The sequence below is a fragment of the Odocoileus virginianus genome, chromosome 6 (genome assembly GCF_023699985.2).
Source record: "Odocoileus virginianus isolate 20LAN1187 ecotype Illinois chromosome 6, Ovbor_1.2, whole genome shotgun sequence".
Classification (NCBI taxonomy): domain Eukaryota; kingdom Metazoa; phylum Chordata; class Mammalia; order Artiodactyla; family Cervidae; genus Odocoileus; species Odocoileus virginianus.
In genome coordinates, this window is record NC_069679.1 from 48,379,265 (window position 1) to 48,404,458 (window position 25,194).

A 25,194-nucleotide genomic window follows, 5' to 3' on the forward strand; every position below is an offset into this window, starting at 1 on the left:
CACTCAACACGTCTGTGAGATTCCTCCCTCCCTGCTGGTGTTTGTGTCAGTGGTGTAGTTTTTATTGCCATGCAACTTTCCTATTTTCCTTGTATGAATATACCATACTTTATTTATCTCTGTTCCTGTTAATGGACATTTGGATTGTTTCTAGTTTTAGACTATTAAATATAAAGCTGTTATGAACATTCTCATACATGTTCTTTGATGGATATATCACTAATGGGCTTTTAAAGTCTTATTTAATACCCACCCCCTGCAAAAAAAAAATCTTGTTAACCTTAATATACCACTGTTAAATGTTTTGTGTTCTAGGGACATGTCCTAAAATACATTTAAGATTCAGTGGTACAATGGTATAATTTGTTTCATGCCACGGCTATAAAATTATTTAAATTCTACTGTATTTCTTGTTACTATAATCCAAGGGCATAAGAATTTAGATTTATGTAACTCAGTAAGCGCAATAAGTATATCATTTTCTATACTTGCAGCAAAACACAAACGTCATAGTATTTAGACTTAATTATTAACTATGATTACTACGTCCATTTCAAATTTATGTTCAAATATATACATAAATTAACCAATCATATGCTTTTGTAGTAGCAGAAAACCATTAAAAACCAAAAAGCATACATATTCAACAAATGTAGATCTTGTTTATTTGCAAGAATGTAAAAAAAAAATTAGGGGTGGTAACTATTGCTTCTTTCCCTATCAGATGTATGATAATCTTTTTTTTTTTTACTTAAAAAATATGGTTTTGTTTAAAGTAGAAAATGACAAAACATGGCAATCAGTGGATGAGGAGGAAAGAACTAGTAATACCCAACACCAACTTCTCAAGTGCTCAGGTTTGGTTTGAATGTTTCCCTGCAACTCACTTTTTTAAAAGATATCTTTTTGGATGTGGACTATTTTAAAAGTCTTTACTGAATTTGTTATAATATTATTTCTCTTATAGTAATTGTTATAATAATATTTTATACTGTTTCTATTGTTATAATAACATTTCTGTTTTATGTTTTGGTTTTTCGGCTGCAAGGCATGTGGGATCTTAGCTCCTCAACAGGAGCTGAGCCTGCACCCCTTGCACTGGAAGGTGAAATCTTAACCTCTAGACCAGGAGAGAAGTCCTTGCAACACATGTTTTGAGTCAGTAGTGCCCTGGTGGCTCAGATGGTAAAGAATCTGACTGCAACACAGGAGATTCAGGTTCAACTCCTGGGTTGTGAAGATCCCCTGGAGAAGGGAATGGCAACCCTCTCCAGTATTCTTGCCTGGAGAATCCCATGGACAGAGGAGCCTGGTGGGCTATGGTCCATGGGATTGCAAAGAGTCAGACACATCTGAGTGACTAACACTTAAGTGACAACATAGATATCTTGTACCAGACCTCAGCTCAGCCTTCTGCCCTCTCTTGTTTTTGAACCGCATTTATCCTGGGTCTCCAAGGTTTGGACTCATCCAGGCCTGACTTAACTAGTTGGGCCTGACCCTAACTAGAGAAGATTGAGCCTCTCAACAGTTGATTCTCAAGTCTATAATAGAGCTGCCCAGGAGAATCTTCTATGGTGATGGAAATAGTCTATAACTGTACTACTCAACGTGGTAGTCACTAAACACATGTGGCTACTAAGCATTTGAAGTGTGGCTAGGTCAAATGAAGAATTGATTAAAAATTGACATAATTTAAATAGCCACATGTAGCTAGTGGCTACTATACTGGGTGGCACAGGTGTAGAGGACAGTGGAGGGACATGTGTAATGTAGGCTTGGCTGTTATTGTTAGAGAGGTGACTTGGACTTGGAAATCCCAGGAGGTCAGGCCAGGATACAAAGAATGGAATGATAATAATCTTTACAGCTATTCAAGGCTATTATATGGCAGGCACTGGGCTATATTCTATCTAATGTAATTCTTTCAACAACTCTTTCCCCTTATTACATAAGTTTGGGCCAGGCACTAGGCTCTGTATTTTCCCTTTTTGTTTTATTTCTGAAGTTGAGGCATGACCATGGGAAAGGGCATGATCTTGGGCTAGTCTGGGATGGTAGTGGAATTTGGTCTCTTGGGCCAGCTCTCTTATGCACGAGGACTATTGTCCTGTGTACTTGGCTGGTCAGTCCCTGGGGGCATCGGTTGCCTGGGAGCTCTGGTGTGGCTGTTTCATGCCCAGGCAGGATGAGGTACTTGAGGCATAACAACAGTAATGACTGCTCAAGCCAGTGAAGATTCAGTATTTGCTGAATGTTTCTGGAATTTTGCAGAATAGGTAGTCATCTAGAAGACCGACTGCTCAGACACAATAAAAGGCAAAGAGACTGTCTGGAGATGAGGCAATAAAATGACTGAGAGGGAAAAGAAAATGCTGCATGAGCTGGCTTACACATAAGAAATATCTTTCTGGTATGGTTACTGTGGCGTGGTGCTAAGTCACTTCAGTCCTGTCCAACTCTGTGTGACACTATGGACTGTAGCCCGCCAGGCTCCTCTGTCCATGGGATTCTCCAGGTAAGAATATTGGAGTGGGCTGCCATGCCCTCCTACAGGGGATCTTCCCAACCTAGGGATGGAACCTGCATCTCTGAGTCTCCTGCACTGGCAGCTGGGTTCTTTACCACGAGCACCACCTGGGAAGCCCAGTGTGGTTATCAGGTGAACACAATTGTTTATAAGATCCTAGAACGCGGATGCATCCTGGTTCTCTCAAAAGAGCAGTTCTTAATCTTGGTTAAATAGCTTTAAAAAAATACTACCTAGAGGGGTGGGATGAGGTGGGTGGAGGGAGGTTCAAGACAGAAGATCTATCTATCTATCTATCTATCTATCATCTATCTATCTATCTATCTATCTATCTATCTATCTATCTATCTATCTATCTATCTACACACACACTCATAGCTGATCCATGTTGTTGTATGGCAGAAACCAGCACAACATAATAAAGCCGTTATCCTCCAATTAAAAGCTTTATTTCTAAAAATGCTAAAAAAAATACTGATGCCTGGGCCCACCCTCCTTGTGAACACAAAGGTGAACACAAGTTGTCCCTCCTTCCAAAGCTCTGGGGACAGGGCCCTGCACCTAAATGTATAAAAAGACCCCCCGACCAGCCTCTTGATGGTAACACATCACAATGAAAGAGAAATACCACATTTCACAGTGTGTAGTTAACATACAGAACTGGTAACCTTCAAGTGTTTTAACATATACAAGTATAAATGGCATTAGAAGACTTCACACAAGTTACAGATGGAAAATCATAGTGGGTTGTCTTTAATAGAAATTAATATGTTAAAATTAAAGGACCCTGTCATTTTTAGGTCATTGTCATAGAGAATGAGCAAAGCCTCCTTTGGTGATATGGATGGGTCTTGGAATTCTAATAAGAGCATCATCATGATACAGCTTTCAGGAAATCCCCATGTACTGAAAGCTGGCTACAGATGCCCTCATTTTCCAATATACTTACTTTCTGTAGGTAGTTTACTCTTCCAACAGCACCAATTTTTCTCGTGTAATTCATAAATCCAATATTGCCTTCAGTGGAAGCATAGAACTCATTAATGTTAATATCCCCAAATCTCCTGATGAATTCTTTCCACACATCTGCTCGTAAGCCGTTTCCTAGTGCCAGTCTGACTTTGTGGTCACGATCGTTTGGTTTCTGTAGCAGGAGGAAGAGACCAAACTGAAACATCTTGGGAGGCTGTACTTGAATATTAACAACGGCCTTTGTGTTTCTTCATATTTATGTTGGTTATGAATTGACTTTAGTGCACGCCTTCATTATCCCCCACACATATTATACCCACCCCTCCCCCCGACTCCCAAACACAGTATGGGCCGACACTGGGAACTTTCCCATTTTGATTTTTAAGAGGTGATATGAGACAAGTGGACAGAAAACTAAGTGATGCCAGTATTTAATCCCCATCCAATCTGAAGCTTGAGTCATATGTTGTTTTCCTTTTAAGTTTTATACAGGAATATAATTATTTTACAATGTTATGCTAGTTTCTGCTGTACAATGATGTGAATCAGCTATATGTATACATATATCGCCTCCCTCTTGGACTGCCATCCCACCCCTCTAGGTCATCACAGAGCACCAAGCTGAGCTCGCTGTGCATGTTGATTGTTCTCTTGATGAGGCTGGCGAATCTCAGTAAATTGTAAAGGTCTGTCAGAGAGTGACACAATCTGAAGCTATAGTCTTCACTTGACAATGAAGAAGAAAATGGGAACAAAGTCCAGGGAGAGAGAGAGAATCATTTTTTACAGAGTCATCTAAGAGCACGCACGTGAGGGGCTGGTGGGACTGGAGAGGACTCTTGTTCACGCATTCATTGTCTAGAGAGACCAGGTGACCACAAGAGCAGGTGGAGCTGAACCAACGGGGAAGGGGAAAAGGGGGAGGGAACTGGCTTCCAGCTGCCTCAGGTGGCCTGGAGGAATATGCTTTGCTATAAATAGAAATCACAATGGAAAAGCTGTTTGGAGTATAAGAACTGAAAGCTGAGCTTGTATCAATCAGCAAAAGAGGTGGATAAGAACTGGGCTGTTTTCCATTCAACCACATTTATGAGGCCCGACAAATATGTCTGAACCTTAGGTAATTTTAATGATATATAATGAGGCATTTGATTGAGGTCAGGAGATCACAGCTTGGAGAGAGGGGCAGGTAAATAAGTATAATTTTAACTTGCAAAATGTGTAGCTCGATGACCTTTACTCTAAGAGAAAACAGGATGGAGAGAGGTGCAAGTGCTGGGTGACTATGGTTCTCCTCTCCTGTCAAATAACAATCTCTTTAACTGAACAGCGATTTGCTTAAAAGAGCAAACATTCTGAAGAGCATTTCTACATTATTTCTTACTCTGTGAAATCACTGTGAAATGATTTTGGAATAAGAGACCCTTTTTGGAAAAAAACTGTTTGCAGTGAGAGGCTGGCAGTTCTCTGACAAGGGGAGGACCTTTGATCCGGTGGTTAAAAACCAAACCAAACCAACCTTGAATGGTTTCCACGTGAGAGGTGTCAAGGAGTCAGTGGAGCTGTGTGTGAGCATTTAATTTGTAAGTAGCTCCTTGGTCAAAATTCAAGTGATAAAGTTCTTTCAGGAGACCTAACCACAGAGGTGAACAATACCTGTCCCTAGTTAAAACCGGGCCCCTTGTGCAGTCTTATGAGGAGGAAATATGTAGGCAGAGACAGACTAGGGGCTTCATGCCAGTGGCTCTTTTTTTTTGCCCCATCACATGGCTTGCAGGATATTAGTGGATAAGTGGATCCCTATCTTATCCAATTAGGGATCAAACCTGTACCCTCTGCAGTGGAAGTGCAGATTCTTAACCACTGGACCACCAGGGAAATCTGAGCCAGTGGTTTTTAACCAGTGTATTGAGGAGTCTTACCTGAGAAGCCTTCTGAACTTGCATGAATCTACTTGTTCTGAGTGGGAACCTATTTTCTTCATCAGCTCTCTTGGTCCCTAGGTTACTTGGATCCCTTTTATAATTATCAAGTACTGATAAGTCAGGATGGGCTTTGCAGGTGGCTTAGTGGTAAAGAATCCTTCTGCCAATGCATGAGACACAAGTTTCATCCCTGGGTGGGGAAGATTCCCTGGAGAAGGAAATGGCAACCCACTCCAGTATTCTTGCCTGGGAAATCCCATGGACAGAGGAGCCTGGTGGGCTATAGTCTACAGGGTCGCAAAGAGTTGGACACAACTTGGTGATTAAAACAACAGCAGCAGTCAGGACACCATCCATCTGGCTTGCCAGGGCTGGTCCTGGTTTACACCTGTTGTTCCGACGTGCTTCTTAGCGACACACCTTCTGCTCTCAAATGGCCCTGTTTGGATAGTGATTTATAGATAGGGTCACCTTGTCTATAAAGCACTATTCCTCAGCAAGGGCTATCAGTTTTCCAGAGACTATCCTTGCGCCCACACTGGTGTGCCGCACTGCCACTCTGAGAATGAAACATCAAAAATATTTGCTTAAAAATGACCACCTGACTTGGGGCTGACTTGGTCTCCAGGCTTGCGTGAGAAGTTCAAGAGTAGCAATTCGGTGTGTAAAGCTGAGACCTTACTTCTTCTCCATGCAGCCCACCATTGCCCCCTTAGTCCATTTCTTTGTCTAATTAGACTGTAAGCTCCTTTGAGGCCAAATCTCTCTATATATCATCCATAGTGCCTGGCCCTGTGCTTTGCGTAGAGTGTAATTCCTGCAGTAAAAGAAGACATAACCTCCGCCATGAAAACACCAGCCACCCTGTTCAACAGCTCACAGCGGGGACATCCCCACCAGGGAGGGCTCAGGATGCAGGAGGCTGCAGCGCTCTGAAATGTGGGAAGTGGGCTGGCCTCACAGGTGCACCTGTCACCTGCAGGTGCCAGGTAGCTGGGCTCACAGTCACAATACCACCGGCTCAGTGTTCATCATAAACTGAGAGATCCAATTACACCAGCAAAAGGGATTAAGGCTGTAGGCCTGGAAATATTTGAGAGTTCCCAGAGCCTTCAGAGATGTCTGTTTCTCACCTAAGCTTTTGATCACCAAGGCCTAAGAGTAGCAGTATTTCTCTTTTTGGAATTTCCTCATCACCAGAGCCACTCCCCAAAGGAACTGTATTTTAGGTCAAGGGTCACCTGCTCATTTTTTTTTTTTAAACAAAGATCACTCTATTCCACGTTACAGGTGAGGTGCAACATGCAAACACACCCGGGGCATTTTAATCCACCGTGGATTGAATGACTGATGAAGGGTCAGAGGTCAGGGTGTTCAGAGAGGGTGCAGGGTGCCAGGTAATCAGAGGAAGCAGAAGACTTTTATTGAGGGTTTTGCTTTGTATCAGGCAATTGCCCTGTATTATCTTAAGGTCCGAAGGAGCCCTACTGAAATGTGAGAGATAATCAAGTATTTGCCTCAGATTACAGTTGAGGAAACAGAACTTTGAAAAGTTTAAAGTAATTTGCCCAAGATCACACAGGTAGAAACACAGTTGCCCCCAAAATTCAAATCCAAATCTATATGACTACGGAGAGCATGCTTTTCCTTAGTTAAAAAAAAAAAGCAACACACACACACACACACACACACACACAGAGTTTAAGAACCCAAAAGTACTGAAAGGCTTTTACGTGAAGAAATGTCATTCCACTTATCTGTCTTCATTCTTTGCCTTCAGCCTACTACCCAGAGGCAGATGCTTTTAATGCTTGTTGCTGCTGCTTCTCACCTCCGTGTTTCTAAATTAGAAGATCTGCTATCTTTCGAGTAAACACTTTAGACATTATTTACTGATTTCCCATTGTGCTGGATGGGGATTAAACTCTATCAATTTTCCAAAATCACAATTTTTGGTTCAATCAATATTCAGTGTTCACATTATTCTGCCCCTAACTCACCACTGATGAACTCAGTAACATACTATGAACAAATTCTTGAACAAATGTTTGTTTTTCCTAGGAATAATTTCCTCCTTGCCCATTTGCTTGATTTTCTTAGTTTTTATTTGTAGTTCTTTCCTTATCCCCCCAAAGCATCTAAATACAATGATCCTCCTTCTATCAGATGATAGAATTTCCTTTTTTCCATTTTTCTTCCTTTTATCCTTTTGTTCCAACCTGGACTAGCTGTTTTCCAGGCCTGGGAATATCCTTTGCCTCTTTTCCCTGGATCCTGGGTCTTCCTTTTTCTTTTTTTACTCTTCTGTTTGGATGGAATACTTTCTCTAGGAACTTCCTAAAGAAGGGTATACAGGAGGTAAGGTTTTTTTTTTAGACTTTGAATGTCTGAAAATTTTATTTTACACTTGATTAATAATTTGGTTGGATATAAAATTCTAGATAGTTAATAATGTTAACTTAGAATTTTGAAGGCACAGCTTCCTGTGTCTTCCAGCTTGAGTGTTGCTGTTGGCAAGTCAAATGTTATTCGTATAGAATACTCTCTCTCTCTTTTGATAGTCTTAAATAACATCATAGTATAGTTTAAGCATTAAAAAATTCCACTCATTTACTTAGGTATTCAATTAGCCTTTTCAAGGCATCCTTCAGTTTTGGGAAATTTTCTTGTGTTATGTCTTAATAATTTCCTCTTCTCCATTTTTGCTATCCATTCCCTAATGTCCTATTAATCAGATACTGAATCTTTTGGATCCTCTAATTTTCTTATTTTGTCTCCACTCATGTCCATCACTTTATCTTTCTTCCAATTTTCTGTAAGATTACTCAACTTTATCTGCCAACTTTTCTATGGATTAAATAATTTTTAAATCATATTTTTATTTTTCAGGAGACATTATTCTGGCTTTTTTTAGTAGCATACTATTTCTGGTTTATGGATATAATATCTTCTCTAACATTTCTGAGAATATTATTGGTTTCTAGAAGTCTTCTCCTACTGTCTGAATTAATGCTCTTTCTTCTTCTTTTTTTAAAATGATCTTTCCTGTTAGAGATTTTCCTTTGGAATCTGTTCCTATATAGGAGTAAGACAACCCAAGTGGCACTAAGTGGTAAAGAACCTGCCTGCCAATGCAGGAGACATAAAAGATGCAGGTTCAATCCCTGGGTTGGGAAGATCCCCTGGAGGCGGGCATGGCAACCCACGCCAGTACTCTTGCCTGGAGAATCCCATGGACAGAGGAGCCTGGTGGGCTACAGCCCATGGGGTCACAAAGAGTCAGACACCAATGAAGCAACCAAGCATGCACAAGGCAACAAAAAGATGCTTGAGCTGCTCTGTCTAGGGAAGTGGTAGTGAGCCAATGTCCAGGTTCTTTTCTGGGAACGTTTAGTTCTCTCTAAGAATAACTCCCTAAGATGGCTGGATGGCATCACCCATGCAATGGACATGAACTTGGGCAAACTCTAGGAGATGGTGAGGGTCAGGGAAGCCTGGAATGCTGCAGTCCGTGGGGTTGCGAAGAGTCAGACACAACTAGGGGCCTGAACAACAACAACAAAGAGTAACTCTCCTCCAACATCTTGCCTGCAAGCATCACTGACTGCTAGAGCTCTGAAAGGTGTGCAGGGGAAGGGAGCTGGTCAGGAAGTAGGCACTTACTCAACTGCTCTCAGCGCCTCAGCCCCTGCCCTCCTCTCTCCTAGGGTCCTTGAGAAGTTCAGAGCTCCTTTAGATCTTTCCCAGACAATAAGTCTCCTGTCTCTAGAAAAGATTGAGCGAGGTCGACCATGCTGCTCAATGATCAGAGTTCAGACCTGCTGCCTCCAGAGTCCTTGCTCTGAAGCACTACATTAAGTCTGTTGAGCCAGAACTGAACTCCCGCCCTAAGGTGGCTGGTGCATTTCTCCCCAGTCCTCTGCTTTACCAAGGGAGCTACTGAACATGACTCAGGAAAGGGAGAAGCATAGTAGCTTCCATCTTCTCAACATTGCCCCAGATTCTCCTGATGAACCAGGTCATTCTGTGGATGGGTGTCATTAGGTTCATATGCTTAGCTAGGGTAGGAGTTGCCTCCCTGATATCCAGTGCCTGGGGGCTGACGGCAGAGTTAGCTGCTCTAGGAGCAGCCTATTCCAGAAGCTCGAAGGCCAAGAGCATTTCTGATGACATTGATGCAGAGTCTTCCACCATCAGTTCTAGTTTATATCCACTTTTGTTGTTATTGCTGCAAATGGCCATATTTCATTCTTTTTTATAGCTGAGTAGTATATTATTGTACATATATATCACCTCCTCATTTTTAACTGTTTATTCTTTAGTGGAGTATAGTTGATTAACAATGCTGTGAAAGTTTCAGATGTACAGCAAAATGATTCAGTTATACATATACATGTTTCTAATCTTTTAAAAATTCTTTTCCCATTTAGGTTGTTACATAATCTTGAGCAGAGTTCCCTGTGCTATAGAGTGGGTCCTTGTTGGTTATCCATTTTAAATATAGCAGTGTGTACATGTCGATGCCAAACTCCCTAGTTATCCCTTCCCCCTCTGGCAACCATAAATTTGTTCTTTAAGTCTATCTCTGTTTTGTAAATGAGTTCATTTATATATTTCTTTTAAGATTCCATATTTAAGTGATACCATAGGATATTTCTCTTTCACTGTCTGACCTACTTCACTCAGTATGACACTCTCCAGGTCCATCCATATTGCTGCAAATGGCATTATATCATTCTTTTTAATGGCTGAGTAATATTCTATTCTATACACGTACCACATCTTTATCCATTCCTCTGTTGATGGACATTTAGGTTGCTTTCATGCCTTGGCTATTGTAAACTGCTAAAGTGAACACTGGGGTGCATGTATCCTTTTGGACCATGTTTTTCTCTGGATATAAGCCCAGGAGTGGGATTGCTAGATTATATGGTAGCTCTATTTTTAGTTTTTTTTAAGGAATCTCCATACTGTTCCCTATAGTGGCTGTACCAATTTACATTCCCACCAACCCTGTAGGAGGGTTCCCTTTTCTTCACACCCTCTCCAGCATTTACTATTTGTAGATTTTTTGATGATGGCCATTCTGACCACTATGCTACCTCACTGTATTTTTGATTTGCATTGTCTATACAAAAGATCATAACATTTAAAAAAATCTTTAACTGAAGATTTTTTGAGATGACTTTGAGCATTTCTTACAATACTAATAAGTATTTTCCAGACAAACCAGACCAGAACTCAGGGGTGGGATATATCAAGGGCAAACAGAAACTCCAAATCTATTTCTAGATTAGAAGTTGTCCACGTACTACTACTATATACCAAATCATAATATATTTTGATGATGTAAAACCCCAACCAAACTGAATGTCTTCCAGCATCTGAGACAATATTAATAAAAAGGAAGTGTGGAAGTGTGTGTATGAACCTGAAAAAATGACACACGAACATGTTTATTTTCCTCAACGCCAAAGGTGGTTTCCCTTAGAACTAACAGAAAAAAATTTAACATTCCGCCTCCCCCAGGAGACTTCTAACTGACAAGGAGGTGTTTTTAAGGCAGAGAAGAAAAGCCAAACAGCAGGGCCTTATATGGATTTCTGGGGCTTGATAGAGAGGCAGGCAATTTTCCAGACAAGGTAGAATATTAATGTGAAAAACACTCAATAATGACATCAACAGAAATTGCTATGGGAAAGGTCCTCACCCAACTCATAGCTAATTACGACCCTCAGGAATCTGTTGAATCTGCCTCATGAATTAGAATAATGTGTGCTAAGCCCAAATATTTTGGGGGAACACATTACTTCCATCAAATCAATTATACATCTTTCAGGAGCAAGAATTTAGAGGTTCATTCAGCAAAATTTGTTTATGCCTAGAATGTGCCAGATACAGATCTCAGTACCAGATATCTGGCAATGAACAAAGCCCCTGGTGCATGAAGCTTTCATTTAACTGGAGGAGAGAGACAACAGTCATACAAACCTGCCCTGTGTCGGGAGTGACAGTGCCACAGAAAGCAGTAACCCACGAGATGCACGGTAAGGGGCAGGATGGTATGTTTGAGAAGTAGCAGGAAGGATCTCTCTAATAAAGTGATATGTGGGCAGAGACCACATGAAGTAAGAGGAGAAAGAACTAAGGCAAGAGCATCTTATACTTCTTTATGTCACACTGCTTCTATTACAGGCATACCCTGCTTCATTGTGCTTTGCAGATACTTCTTTTTTTTTTTTTCCCACAAATTGAAGGTTGGTGGCAAGCCAGCATTGTCAGATGATGGTTAACATTTTTAGCAATTAAGTATTTTAAAACTAAGGTATATACACTGCTTTTTAAAGATATGATGCTATTTCACACTTAATAGACTACAGCATGGTATAAACAATTTTTATGTACACTAGGAAACCAAAACATTCATGTGACTTGCTTTATTGTGGAATTCATTTTTTTGTGATAGTCTGGAACTGAATCTGCAACATTTCTAAGGTAGCCTATATATAAACTGAATATAACTGGTGCTTATAAATAGCAGTTAATCAACTTAGTGATGCTTTGAGTTTGTTTTCTTTTGATGAGTAAAAGGATTAAAGAAAGTAGAATCTGGTGAGTTTACTGCATTGTCTAGTTTAGTGGTCCTAAGGAAGGGTTGATTTTGCCTGCCAGGGGATATCTGGCAATGTCTGAAGATATTTTGATTATGATGACCTGGGAGGGTGGGGAGGGTATCACTGGCATGTCCTGCATAAAAGCCAAGGATGCTACTAAACATCCTATGGTGCACGGGATAAATTCATACAGTAAAGAATGAATGGGTGCAAAATAATGGGTGTAAAAAATTGGGACCTTGATGTGGTCCCAGGCACGCTGCCCTCTCTGATGAGAGCTGAGAACCTGGGCAGAATGAGCTCTTTCAAACAAGCTCATAAAGATATGTGGGTATCTGCAGGCAGGGCAGATCCACAGTACTTGGAGTTATTACCTTGGGACATCTGTTCTAAGCTTGGTAACAGATTTGGTCAGATGGTTCCTAAGTTTATTCACTAAGTAACATTAAGTAAAAGTTTTCTGCATGAATGTGGTATAAGTGAGGGCAAGGCGACGAGATGTGGTCCCATTGGAAGCATGAAGACCAACACCTACAAAGTGACAAGGGCCACAGGTGAGGAGAAAACAATGAGGCCCAGGAAGGAAGCAATGACTTCTGTTCGGGTGACTCACATAAGTTTAACATGTGAGGCGTCACTGAAGCTGGGCGTTGACAGTGAGTAGGGTTTAAACAAGTAGAGAAGGAAGCAGAGGATATGCTGGGTAGAGGGTAAGGTGTGAAAATAGCTACAAAGGCAGGGAATAATGTTATCACAGCAACCTTGCTTTGTGTGCATGCTCAGTCATATCTGACTTTTGGGACCTCAGGGACTGCAGACTGTCAGGCTCCTCTGTCCATGGGATTCTCCAGGCAAGAATACTGGAATGAGTTGCCATTCCCTTCTCCAGGGGTCTTCCTGACCCAGGGATTGAACCTGTGCCTCCTGCTTGGCAGGCAAATTCTTTACCACTGAGCTGCCTGGGAAGCCCTATTACAATGACTGCCATCAAGTAATGGCTTTCCTGGTGGCTCAGACAGTAAAGAATCTGCCTGCAATGCAAGAGACCCGGGTTTGATCTCTGGATCTGGAAGATCCACTGAATAAGGGAATGGCTACCCACTCCATTATTCTTGCCTGGAGAATTCCATGGCCAGAGGTGCCTGACAGGCTAGAGTTGGGCCACTAACACATTAACCAACAAATTCCCTATTGTAGGTGTGGTGCCAACAACTTTATAATGAAAAACTAAAGTATAAACTGAAAACTGATATATAAGAAGCAGTTGAAACCTAGCATGATCCAAAGTGACTTGAATTCCCATCTTAAGCATTTCAAAAAGATAATGAAACATAGGAAGTGTTACCTGAGGACAGTTGCATAAATATCGAAGCAGTTCACCAATATACTGAATGACAGTGATGTTATATTTTCTGCAGTCATCCCAAAACTGGCTGGCTGAAAATTTGGTCCGCAAAACAAGAGTAGCACCTAGCGAGAAGGCATAGAAGGTACCAATAAAGGAATGCTACCAAAAAAAGTCCCAAGTTATATTTTTCAGTTTTGAAATTAATACATGAATTACATTCATAAACAAGTGTTAGGGACCAACTATATTCAATGCAAAAAAAAAAGATTAAGACATGGTTTTATTCAAAAGGAGATTACAGTATAGTGGGGGAGAAGACATAAGGTTTTCTAGTAAAAGTCAGCTTGCAATAAATAAACACAGTTCAGTGAAGCCCTAAGGGTGTATGTGTGTTGCAGGGAGGTAGATTAATTTTTCCTGGGCAAGGGATGAGAAAGACATATTTTTTAAAAGGTAGGATTTGAACTAGGTCTTGAGAAATGAATATGGAGAAAAATGAGAGAATTCCTGGCAGAGGAAAAAACATGAACATAAAGACAGGACGGTCCAGAAGGTTGGGGGATGGCCAAGATTCAGTTGGTCTGTAACCAGAGTGGTGAAAGGTGGGTGGGTCAAAGGCAATGAACCTGGAGAAGCAGTTAGGGTTGCAATCTTGGAGAGTTTGTGTCAGGTGGAAGAACCAGACTTAATTTATTAGCTGATGGAGAGCCAAAGTCTTGAGCAAGCAGGAGATATTCTTCTATGGTGGGTGATATAGACAGGATAATGGTTCCCAAAGACATCCACATCCTAATCTTTAGAACCTGTGAATATGCTACCTTACATGACAAAAGGGACTATGTAGATGTGATTAAACATCTACAGATTGAATATCACAATCACAGAAAACTAACCAATCTGATCACATGGACTACAGCGTTGTCTAACTCAACGAAACTAGGAGCCATGCCAGGTAGGGCCACCCAAGATGGATGGGTCATGGTGGAGAGTTCTGACAAAACGTGGTCCACTGGAGAAGGGAATGGCAAACCACTTCAGTATTCTTGCCTTGAGAACCCCATGAACAGTAAGAAAAGGCAAAAAGATAGGACACTGAAAGATGAACTCCCCTGGTTGGAAGGTGCCCAATATGCTACTGGAGATCAGTGAAGTAATTCCAGAAAGAATGAAGAGGTGGAGCCAAAGCAACAGCAACACCCAGATGTGGATGTGACCGGGGATAGAAGTAAAGTCCGATGCTGTAAAGGGCAATATTGCATAGGAACCTGGAATGTTAGGTCCATGAATCAAGGCAAATTGGAAGTGGTCAAACAGGAGATGGCAAGAGTGAACATCAACATTTTAGGAATCAGTGAACTAAAATGGACTAGAATGGGTGAATTTAACTCAGATGACCATTATATCTACTACTGTGGGCAAGAATCCTGTAGAAGAAATGGAGTAGCCATCACAGTCAACAAAAGAGTCTGAAATGCAGTACTTGGATGCAATCTCAAAAATGACAGAATGTTCTCTGTTCGTTTCCAAGGCAAACCATTCAATATCACAGTAATCCAAGTCTATGCCCCGACCAGTAATGCTGAAGAAGCTAAAGTTGAACAGTTCTATGAAGACCTACAAGAACTTCTAGAACTAACACCCAAAAAAGATGTCTTCTTCATTATAGGGGACTGAAATGCAAAAGTAGGAAGTCAAGAAATACCTGGAATAACAGGCAAATTTGGCCTTGGAGTACAGAATGAAGCAGGGCAAAGGTTAAAAGAGTTTTGCCAAGAGAACACACTGGTAGTAGCAAACACCCTCTTCCAACAACACAAGAGAAGACTCTACACATGGACATCACCAGATGGTCAACACTGAAATCAGGTTGATTATATTCTTTGCAGCCAAAGAAGGAGAAGCTCTATATAGTCAGCAAAAACAAAACCGGGAGCTGACTGTGGCTCAGATCATGAACTCCTTATTGCCAAATTCAGACTTAAATTGAAGAAAGTAGGGAAAACCACTAGACCATTCAGGTATGACCTAAATAAAATCCCTTACGATTATACAGTGGAAATGAGAAATAGATTCAAAGCATTAGATACAGAGTGTATGAAGAACTATGAATGGAGGTTTGTGACATTGTACAGGAGGCAAGGATCAAGAGCATCCCCAAGAAAAAGAAATGCAAAACGGCAAAATGGTTGTCTGAGGAGACCATACAAATAGCTGAGAAAAGAAGAGAAGTGAAAGGCAAAGGAGAAAAAGAAAGATATACCCATTTGAATGCTGAGTTCCTAAGAACAGCAAGGAGAGACAAGAAAGCCTTCCTCAATGATCAATGCAAAGAAATAGAGGAAAGCAATAGAATGGGAAAGACTAGAAGTCTCATCAAGAAAATTAGAGATAGCAAGGGAACATTTCATGCAAAGATGGGCACAATCAAGGACAGAAATGGTATGGACCTAACAGAAGCAGAAGATATTAAGAAGAGGTGGCAAGAATACACAGAAGAACTATACAAAAAAGATCTTCACAACTCAGATAATTACGATGGTGTGATCACTCACCTAGAGCCAGGCATCCTGGAATGAGAAGTCAAGTGGGCCTTAGGAAGCATCACTATGCACAAAGCTAGTGGAGGTGATGGAATTCCAGTTGAGCTATTTCAAATCCTAAAAGATGATGCTGTGAAAGTGCTGCATTCAATACACCAGCAAATTTGGAAAACTCAGCAGTGGCCACAGGACTGAAAAAGGTCAGTTTTCATTCTAATCCCAAAGAAAGGCAATGCCAAAGAATACTCAAACTACCGTACAATTGCACTCATCTCACATGCTAGCAAAGTAATGTTCAAAATTCTCCAAGCCAGGCTTCAACAGTACGTGAACCATGAATTTTCAGATGTTCAAGTTGGATTTAGAAAAGGCAGAGGAACCAGTGTTCAAATTGCCAACATCCGCTGGATCATTGAAAAAGCAAGAGAGTTCCAGAAAAACATCTACTTCTGCTTTATTGACTTTGCCAAAGCCTTTGACTTTGTGGATCACCATAAACTGTGGAAAATTCTTAAAGCGATGGGAATACCAGACCATCTGACCTGCCTCTTGAGAAATCTGTATGCAGGTCAGGAAGCAACAGTTAGAACTGGACATGGAACAACAGACTGGTTCCAAATTGGGAAAGGAGTACCTCAAGGCTGTATATTGTCACCCTGCTTATTTAACTTATATGCAGAGTACATCATGAGAAATGCTGTACTGGATGAAGCACTAGCCAGAATCAAGGTTGCCAGGAGAAATATCAATAACCTCAGATATGCAGATGACACCACCCTTATGGCAGAAATTGAAGAGGAACTAAAGAGCCTTTTGATGAAAGTGAAAGAGGAGAGTGAAAAAGTTGGCTTAAAACCCAACATTCAGAACACAAAGATCATGGCATCCCGTCCTGTTACTTCATGGCAAACAGATGGGAAGAGACAGTGGAAACAGTGACAAAATATTTATTTGGGCTCCAAAATCACTGCAGATGGTGATTGCAACCATGAAATTAAAAGATGCTTGCTCCTTGGAAGAAAAGTTATGACCAACCTAGACAGCATATTAAAAAGCAGAGACATTGCTTTGCCAACAAAGGTCCATCTAGTCAAAGCTATGGTTTTTCCAGTCATCATGTATGCATGTGAGACTTGGATTATAAAGAAAGCCGAGTGCCGAAGAATTGATGCTTTTGAACTGTGGTGTTAGAGAAGACTCTTGAGCATCCCTTGGACTGCAAGAAGATCCAACCAGTCCATACTAAAGGAAATCAGTCCTGAATATTCACTGGAAGGACTGATGCTGAAGCTGAAACTCCAATACTTTGGCCACCTGATGCAAAGAGCTGACTCATTTGAAAAGATCCTGATGCTGGGAAAGATTGAAGGTGGGAGAAGAAGGGGATGACAGAGGATGAGACGATTGGATGGCATCACTGACTCAATGGACATGAGTTTGAGTAAACTCTGGGAGTTGGTGATGGACAGGGTGGCCTAGTGTGCTGCAGTCCTTGGGGTCGCAAAGATTCGGACACTACTGAGCGACTGAACTGAACCGAACTGAACCGAACTGATTGGGAGAGACAATGTAATCACAAGGGTGCTGATAAGAAGTCAAGAAGGTCAAGGGTAGTAGGAAAGGGCATGACAAAAACAAAAGCCTGGAGTGAAGTGCTTTGACGATGAAAAAAGGGGCCACAAGTCAAAGAATGTGAGCAGCCTCCAGGAGCTAGGAAAGGCAAGAAAATGGATTCTTGCTTACAAGCTTCCAGAAAGAATGTAGTCTTGCTGACACCTTGACTTTTGGACTTCTGACTTTCAAGAAAGAGAGAGACTCAACCTGTGTTGTTTTAAACCACAAAGTTTGTGGTCATTTGTTACAGTGGCAATAGAAAACTAATACGATAGGTAAAAACAATGTACCTATCATATCCAACCTAATATAAGCATGAAATGTAGTAAAGTGAAATAAAAATATCACAGATATTTTTCATGTTATTAGTTTATTTCTACTCCTAAACATGCAAAATCAAGTGTTTTAGGAGAAATTTTTAAAAAATACTGTACTTTCCTTTTTAGCATTTATCTATTGTACTTAAGGAGATGTATGAGTGATTCATTTATCCCCAGGAGGGCTTCAGAGTCATTCTATTTTTGAAGGGCCCAACAGTATGATCAGACCCAGGCATTCCTTGCTGATTTGGAGGCTGGTGTTGATGCTGGATTAAGTGTTTTATAGCGATCAGTAAGCTGATGAGGAAAAAGAGCAGAGGCTTGGGCAATCATGTGTATTTGTATATGAATTAATATATGCATATATATATCCATATATAATTATTTAAAAATGTCACATGGGAAAAAAGCTAAGTTTTTTAGTTTAGTTGGAAAGTTAGAGGTAGTCTCCAGGAAGAGGTGGATATTGGACTGAGACTTTATGTACACAAGGGGCAGAAATCCTGTTGACAGTAGTAAGAATGGCAATTCAATTTAAATGGTAAAGTTTCAGAAGGAAAGAGGAGATGGGGAAATCTAAGCATTCTGACCAGAGCTGAGAGCCTGTGGGAGGAGGAAAGAATAAAGTAGAATGGGCCAACTGAATGAGAAGTTTAAACCAGGTGCTAATGGAGATCAACATGCAGATTTCTGAAGATAGAAATGACATAAGAGAATTATTTGTGGAATCGAAGGATCAAGTATCTTAACCTGTATAAAGACCTAAAAGATTTAAAAGAAGCTTGCTGTTGGATATGCTGCACAATTAAAGCATTATATTAAAAGACATGCAGGCATGAGAAAACAGAAATTTTTAAAATTTATTTATTTGGCCTCGGGGCTTGTGGGATCTTAGTTCCCTGATCAGGAATTGAACCCAGGCCCTCAGCAATGAAAATGTGGAATCCTAACCAATGGACCATCATGGAATTCACTATAAATTCTTTTAGATGTTTGCTATGTGTAAGCCAAACAACCTCAGTATTAACATGGAATTAAACACTACTCCTAGCACACAGGAAAATAGCAAATTTTGTATTACTTTTCCTCATGAGCACATTGAATGTGTACTGGGCTTCAATGCCCTGTTGAGAGGAAAAGCTTACCAGTCACGATACACCCATGTAAGCCAATCAAAAGCGCGGCACTGTGGTACAGCGGGAGCGGGGTATAGATTACGTCATCCTCTGTAATCCCGCAGACAAGAGCAAGGCCAATTCCGTACCAAAGGCGAAGATGATTGATCTTTGCAGCTTTCGGGAGACCTACACAAAGGCACAAGAGAAGCATGAGGGAATCAAGACACATGGTCTGGGAGAGAGATGTGTCTTAGGAAGATTCGTCATCTAGTGATTACAAGTTTGCATTTGGTGAGACCAGAAGTTCACAGTTTTTTCTGTAAAGGACCAGATGGTAAATGCTTTAGGCTTTGCAGGGTCATAAGTCTCTATTGCAACTACTCAACTCTGCTATTATAGCTGAAAGCAGCTAAACACAAAAAGTAATGAACTTGGCCCTGTGGACATGAAACTTTATTTACAGAACTGGTGGTGGTGTGGTGTTTGTGACCCACAGGCTATAGTTTGCTGACCCCTGAGTTAGCTGGTTATTAGAGTAGTAAGATGAGGAAAAGTGAATGAATGTCTATTGAATTTCCGCTTTGGATCTACCATCTTGCTAAGAATCCTTGAACGACAGGGGTTTGAACTGCTTGGGGCCACTTATATGAGGATTTTTTTCAGTGGCAAACACACCCATGGTTGGTTGAATCCATGGATGAAAAATTACAGATGCAGAAGAACCTATATGGAGGGACTTCTATAAATTATATGTAGATTTTCTGCTGTGTGGACCCTCGTATTGTTCAAGGGTCAACTGTGTTGTCAAATTTTCACTCAATTCTCATAATTAATGATATAAGTAGAATTATATTCTCTATTTCACAGATGAGAAAACTGAGACTCAGAGACAATACATAGCCTATCCATCCTATCTCTTTCCTTCATAGCCACTTCTATGAATTTCTTACGTACTTTTCTAGAGTTTTTTATGTAAATATAGGCTCATTTGCTCATATGTTCTTGCCCTTTCCCCCAATTATAAAAAAAAGCATACTATTCTGCACTTCCCCCTTCACTTAACAAAGTATTTTTAAGTTATGTCCATATTTGTAAGTAGAAATTTCCCTTATTTTTTCATCCATTTATTCTCTCTGCATCTACTCCTTTGTGTGTGTGTTTTATAGTTTGTTTACACTATTTTGCAATTTCAAATGACTCTGGTCCACATGTGAAAAAACCTGGCACTTCACACTGTGAATGATGTAGGATAAATTTGCTAATGTGAGACTGCTGGGCCAAAAGGTATCAGACCTTGTAATTTGGGTCGACACTGCCACTTTGCCAGTTATTAGGGCTGTCCCCATTGACGCCCCGCATCAGTGATACATGAGTGCACCTGTTTCCCCATAGCCCTTCAAAGGTGTCCTTTCAAATGTTGGGATTTTTGCCAATCTGAAAGGTGAAAAAATGGTATCTCAGTGTATTTTTAGTATACTAAGTACATTTGTATTTTCTTAACTATAATTTACGTAAGTTTTTTTATAAGACTCAATTTGAAAGAGTATGCTTATATCGTTGTGCATGGGAGTCAGTTTAGTTGGGGAGGGCATGAAGTCATCACAAAGCAGATGGGTCTAGAGTTTAAGACCTGAGTGGGTCAACTGGCTTTGTGAAGAGAAAGGCAATTCTGTTTAGATTAAGATGCTTCACTATTTGATGGTATTGCCTAAATAAAAGCGATTTGTTATAAGGCAAAGCAGTATGACTGGCAAACTACCATTATTGTAAACACAGTTCACAATTCATCGTCTTTGATGTCATTAGTATTAATGCTCCATTCTATACTAATAATGAGAAGCAGAAGAAAGCATCAACAAATCAATTGTATTCACCTTGAAAAAAATATTATCCAGATAGTAAAAACTCGGAATTATATTTTTTAAAAAAGAAACACACATCTTTTGCTGGTGTTAAGCACTTTCAGAAAACTTCCTAATTTAAACTTTTGTATTAATGAAGAAATAATATTTGGTAACTATTATATAATTTTGTGCTAATGACTGCCTTTGAGTAACAGGGAAAACATTTTGTTCTCTGATTGCTTAAATGAATTCTTTTTATTAATGTTTATATGAGTAACTTGGCAGATATTTTATTCAGAGATAAGAAGAAAGGTAAAATAAACATCAACCCAATTATATTTCAATTAAATCTAAATTCTGAATTATGGGATTGGATGAAAGAGTGCTTATTGTCTTTTCCCCCTAAAATGGGTTTTATACTTCATAGCAAACCTGCAGTTGTGAACAAGTTCTGTACTTATCTATTTAGTATTAAGACTAGAACTCCCAGTCACTAGTTAAGGGCTTGTTTTACCTCAATTACTTCCCAAATCAAAGTTTACAGTTTAGTTTTACCATTCTATTAAAAATGAGGGTATAAGTTCCATATATTGAGGTAGTTCTGGATGTAGTGGAAGTATCTGGTTAAACCATGTCATCCTACCATTCTGTTGACATGGAGAAATAGAACTTTTGACAAATAAAAGAATGATAGCTATTATGCTCTGGAGATTAGCTTTAATAGGTCATCCCAAGTCACCCCTCTTCATAAGGCTCAAAGTAACCTTTCTCTCTAATGTTTGATTATTTTACAAGTAGAATGCATGCTAGAATTATCTGCTTGAGTTAAAATTTTAACCAAATGACTCACATATTCAACTTCCCAATATTATTAAGAATAATTAGGGGCCTTGAAGGCCATGATGAAGGCTGTTAGCAGATGAATAACTTGATAGAGGAGGATAACTTTAACAGAACTAAATATGGAGAACGTTGGAAAGATGGTAGGAGAAGACCGCAGGGGCAGGGAACTGAAAGAGAACCGCACTGCAGTGGTCCGATTGAAAAGTCAAGGTGGTCGTTTTGAGCACCAGGGACAGAGCAACAAAGGAAACCACACGCTTGGACAAATATGGAATCGGAACTTCCCACAGGATAACTGGCCTCATCTCATCACAAAGGCTTTGAATTTGGAGGCCCCTTCGGTTGGAAAAGAGACATAAAGACATAAGCAATGCAGTAGTGAACCTTGATTAGAGCCTGGTTCCAACAGAACAGCTCTAAAAGATGTTATGGAAACTATTAGTCATCTTGGACTACCACAGCAGAATACCATGGCCTGGGTGGCTGAAACAATAGACATTTATTTTTCTCACGGTTGCAGAAGCTCAAAGTTCAAGATCAAGGTGCCAGCAAGGTTGGTTCCTGGCCTGCAAGTGGCTGTTTTCCTGTGTCCTCACATGGCCTTTCCGCTGTGCATGTGTGGAGAGACAAAGAGATCTCTGGGGCCTCTGTCTTCTTTGCTTTACCAGTCCAGTCAGTTTAGGGCCCCACCGTTACAACCTCATTCAACCTTAATCACCTCTGTGAAGGCCCTGTCTCCAAATGCACTCACTTTGGGGGCTCCAGTTTCAGCATGTGGATTTTGGGGAGCACACAATTCAGTCCATCATGGGAACTTGTGGGGAAAATTAGAGAAGGACTCGTTAGATGAAGAGGAATTATCACTCATTTCCCTAGTTTAGGAGTGATATTGTGACTCTGTAGGGGACTGTCATCACTTAGGTGATTGGTGCTTGCCAAGTGTTAGGGGGTAAAGGATTCTGACTGCAGCTTGCTTTGAAATGTTCAGCCAAAAAAAAAGAAAAAGTAGATCAATCAATAGGTAATAAAATGTTCATGATTGTTAAGTTTAAAAAAAAAAAAGAATAATTAGGATACTGGGGGTAGCTTTCTATCCTTTCTTAAATGTATCTCTCAGTCTTCATATGATTACATTTTGATAACATTTCCCCTGACCTTGAGTAGGCAGACACCAAACAGCTATCAGATGGATGAACTAGGAGGTATTCTGGCAGAGAGGTCAGTGGTATGAGCTGTGGAGTCAGCCTAGCAAAATGAAGCCTGGCACCTCTACTTCCTATCTTGGAAAGTTCTTAAATTCTCTAGGCATCAGTTTTTGAATCTGTAAGGCAGGAATAAGAGTAGTACCTGTCTTAAGAGTGGTGGGAGACATGTATGAACAAATGCCACAGAGCTCCTAGAAAGAGCACCTGCTACACCCTACCTTTTATGTTGCCTGTTCCACGTAGCAGTGTTCCAGTAATACTGACAATTGGCAGTGTTTTCTCCTGGCAGCTTATGTAAAATAATAGTACAGTTTACACCGAAGGTGTAAGACATCCTAGATTTGACGAAATACACCATTTTAGGCCCTGAGCTAAGAGCCATTCTACACCCACAGAACCAAACAGCTTCAAGCCATTGTTGCATGGAAAGAGTGGTCAAAATGTCTGTACAAATATAACCCCATTACTGTTCTATAGTCTTCTTTGGTGGTCCACTTATAATTGGTTATGCATTGTATATGGATGCTGGATAGAGTATAATCAAAATGCTGGATAGAGTATAATCAAAATGCGATCATTAAAAAAATTCCAAAACCCGTTCAGTGCCAAATCTTAATCAAAAAGCAACAATTATTTTGAAAAAAATCCTAACAACCTATTCAGTGCCAAATCTTATCATCACCATAATTATTTTTGTAGTTCTTGGTTAACCTCTCTACCTGTTCTATACACCAGCTGGGGGAAGTATGCGTACCTTAGAGAAACCCAAGTGGTTTCATATGCTATGGAATAAGATCATACTTCCTGCAGGCAATGAGCTAAATCCCCTGAAGTATTAGTTATCTGATAAGCTTTGTCAAAGAAAGAGAGCATTTAAAAATCTAACCCAACATTTAACTCTTTCAGGATAGGTCCATTGCTTTGAGAATCCTCTATTGTTTACCTGTGGTTCCAGAAGTATAAATATATAAGGCAGGGGTGGAAAAGGTAACTTCCGACCTCCAGGATTCTGGGACAGGTTCACTTGACACTTCATCCACTTTGTTTAAGAAAGAGTTGACCCCATCTGTGTTAGAAGTTCTGCTCACATAATAGACAGCCACATCATCTTTCTTCAAGCTTGGCAGCACCTCTTCAACAGCGGCTTGTAGTTCTTAATTTAATAAAAGAAAAAAATCCAAGCAAACTAAATTAGCCCATTCAAGCTCTATTAGTGCAATAAATTTTGTAGTGATTGTGTTTCCACTAAGGGTTGTTAAAACATGTAGACACAGTAATGTTTATAGTTATGTATTTTTAACATGTAATTTACCACATCTGAAAATATCACAAGATCCCAATATTTAAGGGAAGGCTGGGTTTTGATGGTTTAAAAAGCAACAGATGATTGAAATCTGTACATTACATGGCAAGCACAAACAAAATGGATATAAGGATAAAAACCAAGATTATATGTGTATGACTTATATGCATATCTGATATATATACCTCAAAACACTCCAGAAATGAATTTAGTTATTCCCAATGTATGTCCCACAGGACCAGAGATTTTAAAAAAAGAAAATTTTAAGGAAAAAGAGAAATGAAAAGAAGGGGACCATGCTACTGAAAGGATAATAGAAGCTAACTTTATGTAACACATTTAAAAAATATCTGCAACAAGTAGTTCTACTAGGAAGGTTCAGCTGATCTGAGATATAAGCTCCAAATTTCATAAGCACATTATCCGACCTAAGAAAAAAAAGGACTGATTAGCATGTTTTTCAAACTCTGAGTCACAATACAGCAGTGGATTGTTAAAATCATTTAAAGTGATGATTATTCTAAAAAATAAAATAGAAAGTATATCACACATAGGAAGAGGTAAGTATTCTTTTTTTTTTTTTTTTGAGTTTCAGCTATGTGAGTGTGTGAGTACTGAGCTACACACAAATGTAGTTTTTATAGGGGAAGGTAAAAAATTTTAAAGGCATTGATGTAACGTGCAAACCACATTTCAGGTTTGTTACTTGAATTTTTGTGCCATTTTAAATTTTATTTTAAATTTTAAATCATAAGATGAGACGCTCTTTAAGCTTCTTTGTTTTGAATTGTGATAACTGAAGTGGATAGGCTTATTCTTAATAGGAAGGTGACTCAATATCCCAGGGAATTACCTTAGGGAGGCTATATCTGATTCATATTATATGCTTTGTTTTTCAGATATTTACATATGATATCTCCATCAAGACATGAGATAGCATCTGGATAGATGCATTTAAAAAGTTTAAAAAATTTTTAACCAAAGCAGTCATGCACCTGATAAATATAAATGAAATAGT

At 39.9% G+C, this 25,194-nt stretch overlaps 1 protein-coding gene across 1 annotated transcript in view; it reads right to left on the reverse strand.

Moving 5' to 3' along the window:
- SLC27A2 (solute carrier family 27 member 2) overlaps positions 1-25,194 on the reverse strand; it is a 49,439-nt gene that overhangs the window by 10,729 nt on the left and 13,516 nt on the right. The window contains exons 2-5 of the mRNA XM_070469292.1: positions 23,817-24,026; positions 19,009-19,167; positions 13,387-13,511; positions 3,480-3,674 (exon numbers count right to left, since the gene is read on the reverse strand). Of these exons, the coding sequence (XP_070325393.1) occupies positions 3,480-3,674; positions 13,387-13,511; positions 19,009-19,167; positions 23,817-24,026 (689 nt within the window). The remainder of the gene's footprint in view (positions 1-3,479; positions 3,675-13,386; positions 13,512-19,008; positions 19,168-23,816; positions 24,027-25,194) is intronic.